We start from the raw sequence: 8,837 nt of genomic DNA, 5'->3' as shown, positions 1-8,837 counted from the left end.
CTATGTGTTAGCTAATGGTGGAATTGACTCTCTGGGTTATAGGCAATCACTATGAAATAATGAGTATGCCTATGATTGCTTTCAGGAGCAGGATTAGTAATGTTTATGCTGTGCCTGGCACACAAAACATCCAATAGAGAATAGATATTAACATTATCACTTCATTATGTCTCATATTTAATACAGCGTGGCTTAAATTCACTTGAGTATCCAACCAATATCTGTTGAAAGGTGACTCTATGGTGAAGTCATCTCTTGGGAGACAGGCACCTCATTTTGGAGTTGACTTTGCGTCCTGGTTCTGCTTCAAATCTACCTTCATGATCCTGTATATCCCAAGAGGCAGCAGATACTAGCTTAAGTGTTTGGGTCTCTGCCCAGCCAATGGAAGATCTGCCTCAGTCTCCTAAATTTGTCCTGTCCTGGCTTAGGCAGTTAGCAGACATTTGGAAAGTGAACAAGTAGATGAAAAATCTCTCTCACCACGGGGAATTGGAGTGCCTTTGGAGGCTGAGAACTCTGAGGTCATCCACCCCCATTTGGATCTACCACGCGAGATGGAAGAAGCCCAAATCCTTCCTTGCAGGATCCAAGGTCATCGGAACAACAGCCAGGAACCCTAAGCGGTCCACAGAAACAGAACAGTAAACTTCCTTCTAGACTAGGGAGAGGAGCTTTCTCTGGTCCTTACTTAGTTCCAACTTTAGTTCCCCACCCTGTCTTGCAAAGGCAATCAGGGTCGCTCCAGAGTGCTTCTCCCAAACACACACACACACACACACACACACAAATATTAATTCCATAATGTTGTAAATTGTCGTTGATGTTATGTTATGGCTTTTAATTGATCGGGATGATATTCAGCCAGCTCTGCCTTCAGACCAGAGATGGTCTCCCCAAGAAACCGTTCAATTTAACTGGACAATAAGATGCTAGACCCTATGCTCGGTATATGCTTGCAATGAAAGAACCTTGACTGAGTCTGAATTGTAATACAGCAACATACTTGAGGAATCCACCATGAGGGGAGGGGATGGGGAGGGGTTGGGGGAATCCCAGAGCCTATGAAACTGTGTCACATAATACAATGTAATTAATAATAATAATATGTATATATATGAAGAAAAATCTCTTTCTCTCTCTCCTTTCCAATAAAAAATAAGCAAATAAATTTTTTTTAAAAGGTAGACCCTTAAAATATTTTAATTTAATTTTAATATTGTTTACATAGTTGTATACCCATGTAGGTTTCTGATTTAGGTGGGGAGGGTCTAGGTATGGAGGAAGGTGGGTAGAACAAATATTTCAATTTTTTTCTCCTAGGCCACTGAGGTGGGGGGAGGAGGAAGTGTCTAGGGGGATGGGAAGGCAGTGGAACTCTGTTCAGACGTCCCATGGTGCTCCTGGGTCCTCTGCTGTGGCATTTAGACTGCAGCCTGGCCTGTCAGGATCGTCATGGCAACTCAGCTCCCTGCTGAGCCAAGACAGGATTCCCTTAGTAACGGAGAGCCTGGGAGATAATGCTTAAAATAATCTTTTATGCCCAGGCCAAAATGCCTTAGCAGGTTGATTAACAACGAAATATCATGGGACATGACTTTCACTTTTGTTTCCATTCAAAATGGAACAAAATGGCTTTTTAAAATGGGAATTTCCAACCCAGGATGAAATCCCCTCCCCACGCACACCTCCTGGTGAAGCCAATGAGTGCCACACCTGCGGTGCCGAGAGGCGAGGCTGCTGGTCTCTGTCACCTAAATTGCCTTCAAATAGACAAGACAATCACTGACTGAAATCACTGGGCTTCATCTAATCTTTTTTCTATTTCCTGTTGAAGTCCTAGCAGCCTCTCAGCAGGGAAAATAGTTACGCTCGGCACGGGTTTAACACTGGGACATTTAGCCTGCTGGTCCCTGGCATCTAATGGCTCTCCTTGCTCATGCTTCCCATCCAATCTCCCCCTGTGTGCAGGGCCTGTCTTCTGCAGGAGGTCTCTCTTACCCCGGTGGTAGCCCTGCCTGTTATGCAGGGCAAGCAGAGGTCTTGATTTCATAATTTAACAGCTAAAGCAATTGTTTTTAAGAAATGGGCAGGTCTGGGTTCAGATTCTGGTTTTGGCAGTTTGCTGTTTTGTGGGCCATGACTTCCCTTCCATGCACTTCTTTGTCGTAGAGTATAATTAAAAGTACTTTCTTCTCAAGGCCAGAGATTGCAGTAATTGGAATAATGCGCATGAAGCCCTTCACACATTACTTGACACACAGTAAAATTTGTAAAATGCTGAGTATAACTTATTATCAACAACATTTCTAGTCACCTTTTGTTACCTAGTCCAACATTTAGGAAGAACTCAGGCTATTCTTTTTCTAGCTTTCTCAACAGTACTTAGGCACGAATAATTTCATCTTGGTGCAAGATTCCTAACATGATGTTAGGCAATCCCTTTATCATTCTTTTGGCTTCTAGGAACCTTCACCAAAACAAACAAAATAGAAGAAAGAAACACACACAAAATAGGCTGGAGTCTGTGGCTATGAAAAAGGAAGACAAGTGTCCGTACTGCCCCATCTCACAGATGCCCTGAGCAGGGTAAAGATCCCAGTGAAGAGTTGACAAGGATGTGGTGCCTCATTTTGACCAGCAGCCGCATGTAGGCGACTTGTAAGGAGGCATATTGACAGGTCCTTTTATTCATTCATTCCTTTTAATCGTCCTTTCGTATTCGCCAAACATTTATTGAAGGCTTACTTGTGTTCCAGGTACGTGGACGTGGAAGTTTGGTTTGGGGTTAGAAACATCCATCACACACTTCTTGAGTGTGGGATCTAAATGTGTTCCTTCTTCGTCTGTCAGAAGCCACGGTTGATAGAGCCTGCTGGGACTGTGGAAGAACTATTTCTAATCTGAAGCTAGGCTCCCCACATGAAATAAATCGTTCTTAAGAAACAGCTTTGAGAAGAGAAACAAGACCACAACGCTTAGAGAAAATTCTGTAAGTGCCCAATTTATTCATAAAACAATACAATTTAAATATTTGTGATTTTTCAAACATTTTTTTTTGTCATCATTACCAAAATGCTTTGCATTTTGCTGACATGTATTTGCAAGATTAGGATCTATAATTATAACTCTGGAAATCATACAAGGCATTTGATTTGCTTATTAATACTGCTCCCCCTGAAATGAACAACAGATTCATTTTGTCTTGTGGTTCACCTCCCCATATCTGTGACGAAAAATACTTTCCATTCTGCACCTCTTATACCTGCAAAACACTTGTTTATTCCCGTGACTTATAAATTAAGTGAGTCAGTCTGTCATCCTTTTGATTCAAGACTGGCCAGCTTATACTGAAACAAAATGGTTCGATCCAAAACAACAAATCCAGGCATTTCTGCGTACAGAGTTTGCTCTCGGGAGTGACACAAAGAGGCAAAGGTGAAAACCCAAGATGGAGCTCGCAGTTGCTGGACCTGGTGTTCAGAGAGCCACATGACATGGCCATTTGCCATGGATAAGTTCTCATAATTGTGGCTCAATGAAGATGCTTGGGGTCTGGCATAAAGGTGAAACCATCCATGCAGTGCTATGTGTGCCTCTCTTAAGAGGGCAGAGCAGGCCAGAGAGCAGTGTTCCCTAGTCTTGTCTAGGGCAGAGGTGTGGCTCCAAAGCAGTGAGACTGACTTGAATGCTGCAAATTCAGGAGTCAGTCTCATTACTTTCTATTCCCACCTCTGAACCAGGCAGGATCTTAATGCTACGGGCAGGGGAAAGGTGCCATTCTCAAACAGGCTAGGAGCTGCCCTGTTTCAAATGGTCTCTCTTCTGACACCTGGCATGGAGAACCTCACTACTCTCAGTGCAGTCCAAGGACTGCATTAGCATCATTTGGGGGCCTTATTAAGGGATGAGGCATCTCAGGCCCCACTCAGATAGATTCTATCAAAATCAGAATTTCAACAACTCTCAGATGAGACGCATGTATCGGGAAAGCCAAGAGGGACTGGGTGTCTGAAGCCCCCTCCAGACAGACTACTATGCATCCTCTTTAGCTCAGAGACCATTTTCACCAGGGAAGAGCGAAGGCAACACCTGCAGAAACAGTGTGGTGTTCGATTTTAAAGTTACTTGAAACATGCAAAATACAGTCCATGCATGTGCCTTTTTGAAAAGTCTCTGAGCCTGTAGCAGATAAACCCAGGTATGTTTTGGCTATCAACGTTCAATAAATATTTCAAAATGCTTTACAGTGTAAAGATAATAAGAAATTTAGCAAAATTTCAACAAACCTGTATAAAAAACAGATACAGATACCATTTTATTTCAAGGCGACATGCTGTAATGTAAAGAGTAAGTTATTACCTGTTGGTCTTTGTAAAAAGTCTTTAACAATGCAAGGGCTTAATAGATCCAGGTGTTGGGGCTACACATGCAAAAAAAAAAAAAGGTTAAAAATCACCAAAACGTGCTATTTTTAAATGTGTAATTTTTTTTTAAAGTACAGGAGTAGTAGAAGTATTAAATATTAGCAGGAGGAATATTTTGGAACTCTGTAAAAGTGTACAAAGCTCACGGTGCTAGTGTCCTGGAAGAGTCGTACATTTCTGATGAACATTTTGGCTTAATCCCTTTGCCGTTGTAATAGTCCACGACTTGGTTTGGGACTTCCGCCAACACACTCTTGGCCAGGGCAGCTGGGGAGGCCTGCGGAGAGGAAGAGATCACCATGACTTTGGCTTGTGGTCAAAGAATTGGTCCTGCCCTGAGAAGCTGGGCTCATTCATGGTTCCTCTGCGGGGGGTCAACTCCAAATAAGAGTTATCAAAAGAGCATTGGGGGGCCCGGCGCGGTGGCGCAAGTGGTTAAGGTCCTCGCCTTGCACACCTGGGATCCCATATGGGCGCCGGTTCTAATCCCGGCAGCCCCGCTTCCCTTCCAGCTCCCTGCCTGTGGCCCGGGAAAGCAGTCGAGGACGGCCCAAAGCTTTGGGACCCTGCACCCGCGTGGGAGACCCAGAAGAGGCTCCTGGCTTCGGACCGGCATAGCATCGGCTATGCATAGCATCGGCCGTTGCGCTCACTTGGGGAGTGAATCATCGGACGGAAGATCTTCCTCTCTGTCTCTCCTCTCTGTATATCCGCCTTTCCAATAAGAAAATAATAAAAATAAATCTTAAAAAAAATAAAAAAAAAGAGCATTGGGAGGTGAGAGTCAGCTGCATGGGACAATGAATTGTCCTGTAGTTTTATGTCTGATTTTCATGCAATTCTAGACACTTTGCTTTCAGGTGCTTTGCAAAGGTGTAGAGGATTTGAGGCTTGTCATCAGGCCTGTGCTAATCACGTGATGGGAGATTGGTATGAGTAACATCCATTATGAACCCTGACACAGGCAGAACACGACTGAAGCTACAGACAAGCTGCACCATCACATGGAAACTTATTAGCAACTTAGACCCTCAGACCCAATCCTGAGCTGCTGAGTCAGGCCTAATCACTGAACACAATGCCCCAGTGATTCCACTGCATGTTGGAACTTGATAACGTCTACCTGGAGAGTCATGGTACGGAAGTCAGAGCACTGGGAACAATGAGACGAAGCTATGTAGGAGGAAGTGACAGCTGGTGTCCAAGAGGGAGGTGGACACATTTTAAATTATTTTAGTTTCATTTTATTTAAAAGGCAGAGTGACAGAAAGACACAGAGATACCCATTGGTTGGCTTACTCCCTTGCCAGGCAGAGTTGTGCCAGGCTTAAACCAGCAACCAAGAGCTCAGTTTGGGCTTCTCCTATGAGTGACAAGGACCCAAATACTTGAGCCATCATCTGCGGAGCCGAACACATTTCAAAAACCATAGAAAAGGGGTAGGGAGTGGCATTTGATCATGTCTGAGACACAGCTTGTGCTGAGGCTGGAGGAAGTATGGATTAGCGTGAGCTGCAGGTGCTGGGTCAGTGGGGCACTCAGCTGGGTGATAAGCTGGAGGTCAGGTCATAGATAATCTTGAATAATTGATTAATTTAGTGTTCTTCTATCAGCATTAAAGATCCATGGTGGACAGAGACACAGTACAAGGACAGAGATGTAGCACAAGGGGATGAATGCAGTACAAGAAAGTTGAGGCGGATACCATGCACGGACTCCGGAATCCTGCAGGAGAGTAACTTCAGTGGCCAGAGCCACATTGTTAGTTAGCATTGACAAGGTGGAAAATTGAGGCAGAAAGACCAGCCAATAAGTGTCTGAAATTTTGAAGGAACGAGAGCTGGATGAAAGGCCAAACGGCCTGGTTACATTTTTTTTTATATATATATAGCTTATTACCCAATCACTCAGGTTTATTAGGGTCTTGTAGCCTCAAAGGCAAAACAGGACACAGTCAGAGTTGTTTAGTTAGCATAATGAAATGTTTTTCAAAATCTAATTTGAAATCCATGCAGATAAGGTGTCTGAGCCTGCTCCTGGCACTCTGCCTTAGGCATCCACCAAGCAGCCGGAGGTTCTCATAGCACAGACTGGGAGCAGCACCCCACTTTTGTGCCTCATTTAAGGCATGCTCCTTGTCAGCCTCCTCAATTCCTTGCTCATTGGGGCTCTGCCCTTCATCAAATACCCAGGTGAAGCTGTACAGTTTCCATCTGCTCCAAAGCCCTGCAGTGACATTTGATTTCTTGTCAAACACCCATAGGATGCTTAGCAGACGCTTTTTTTTTTTGCTGACATGTGGTCACAATTATGGGCTCTTTGTTCCATCTTCAGGCAAAGGTACAGGCAGTGCAGAGATGGGGCTCCTCTTTTGTCTGGCTGACAAAGCAGAGCATGACATCAAAATCGAGAACTCACTTCCTTGCCCCTTGGAAGTGACTAGCTTCATGGATGATGGGAGTGCAAACTTGACTGGATGTAGCATAGCTTTACTTGTAGAGAACACTATTTATGATCAATTTATTTGAAAGGGAGAGCAAGAAATTGACATATATATATATGAAAGAGAGAGAGAGAGAGAGCTTTAAAACACTGGTTCACTCCCAAATGCCTGTGACAGCCATGGTTGGATCAGGCAGAAGGCAGAAGTCAGGAACCACATTGGGTCTCCCATGTGAGTAACAGGTGCCCAAGTACTTCAGAGCTATAACCAGCTACCTCCTGGTGTGGAATCTGAAGCAGAGGACCTGGAGCTTCAGTCAGGCACTCAGCTATGGAAAGGGGCATCCCAAGCAATGCCCTCACATACCATATGACCACTTAAAGGAATATGAGTCTGATGTCATTCCTTACTGCCCACTTGCTGACAACTGGAGGGCTTGGTGAGCCTCTTTGATCCAATGACGGCTTCTTTTAGGAACCCTCCTCATGGGGAATGCTGAAGATGAGATGTGACAGCACCTTTGTCCCACTCACCCACGCGCCCTGGGAACTTGTCAGGGAGGCAGGTGGCAGTGGCTGCTGCTACTTTCAAACTCCCTGTGTATGCAACTCTGCAGTCAAGGATTGATTTTCTGCTCTCTTAATGATTTTCATCACTGCAGCTCTCCCTACAAGGAGAGCTGTACAGTTATGAACAAACAATACCTCATCACTCGAGGAGCACGGGATTGTTCAGTATCTTCACAGCAGGCCAGGACATAGAGGGTTCAACCGAGGCTACGGGGCTGGGGATTTATTTCTGTGCTTATTAGGAAGCCTGTTCTGAGAAGGTGGTAGAACAAACAGTAATTGCTGAAGAGCAGATGCGGAGGACTCTGACAATGAGACTGGCATTGGGACCACAATGAAGAACAGGGATGGACGGGTAGATGGTGCACGTAACAAATAGTCATAACAAACAACAATCCATCCCCCTTCTACTCTTAGACTTAGTTTATCCAGTGGGAACTCAAATTGGGGATCGGATGTGCCTGCATTGTGAATTATGCCAGGGATTTATCTGTACGGCAGTTTAGCAAGGCATGGCATCTGTGGCTTCTTCCCCTCTGACCACGTAGCTGGCTTGAGCCTCAATGGGGCAGAGACTGCAATGCACAATAACAAAGCTATTCCAGGCAGGACCCCTTGCAATGTGGGGACAGAAACTTCACTGCATGCGTGGTTCATCTTGGAGGATGCTACAGCTTAGAACGGAGGGGATTCCTTTCCGAGGAGATGACAGAGTTGCTGCAGAACACTGCCGTTTCTCTTGCCGTGGCAGTTCAGATTTCGTTTACAGTTTTCCAGAGGCAGTAACTGATGTGGCTGGCACCACCCACAAGGCAGAGGGCAAGGATTTCAGGGCAGAAGGGTTGGGAGATGCTGTGCTATTGTGTGGATTCACAAGGTGCACAAACCTACGAACAGAAGACCGTTGGCAATCCCTCACCCACTGCTTCCCCACTCACCACAGACTCCCAGACACAGCTGCGGGGGCTTCTGAAGGCTCTCCGGGCCACGGCTAACTCCCAGCAGCTTTGTAAGAATTCGGAAGTGTGTCCCTCGTGGCCACGGTAGGTCCACAGTTATGGAAACCTTTTAATATATGCCTTCCTCTAGTGTCTCAAAAATTAAGCAAAATTTGGAAATACAGAAAAATGGTGACTGAAAATCTTTATGATATCACAGAAGACGAGAGCAAGGCTTTTTGGGCCCACCCCCACTGTTCCATCAGAAGGTGGAACACTGGAATTTTAACTGTTGGTCATTAACCAACTTTGGATATACTTTAATAAACATACTCCAGCACTTCTTCCCACGGACTGTATTTAACTCTCTTACTCCTTTGAATCAATGTTGTTGTCTTGTTCATGAATTAAACAAATCTTTGATGCATCTTACTATACATTTATAGAACATCTAGCTTTC

At 44.8% G+C, this 8,837-nt stretch overlaps 1 protein-coding gene across 1 annotated transcript in view; it reads right to left on the bottom strand.

Annotated features, from left to right (window-relative positions):
- Window positions 1–2,996: 2,996 nt before the first annotated feature.
- CPNE4 (copine 4) overlaps window positions 2,997–8,837 on the bottom strand; it is a 184,844-nt gene continuing 179,003 nt past the window's right edge. Inside the window, exon 15 of the mRNA XM_040965210.1 lies at window positions 2,997–4,704. Within this exon, the coding sequence (XP_040821144.1) occupies window positions 4,570–4,704 (135 nt within the window). The 3' untranslated portion in view covers window positions 2,997–4,569. The remainder of the gene's footprint in view (window positions 4,705–8,837) is intronic.

The sequence above is a fragment of the Ochotona curzoniae genome, unplaced genomic scaffold (genome assembly GCF_017591425.1).
Source record: "Ochotona curzoniae isolate NIBS_2020 unplaced genomic scaffold, NIBS_Ocur_1.0 contig_1302, whole genome shotgun sequence".
Taxonomy (NCBI): domain Eukaryota; kingdom Metazoa; phylum Chordata; class Mammalia; order Lagomorpha; family Ochotonidae; genus Ochotona; species Ochotona curzoniae.
Note: the sequence above shows the minus strand (reverse complement) of the source record. Positions and strands in the feature narration are given on the sequence as shown.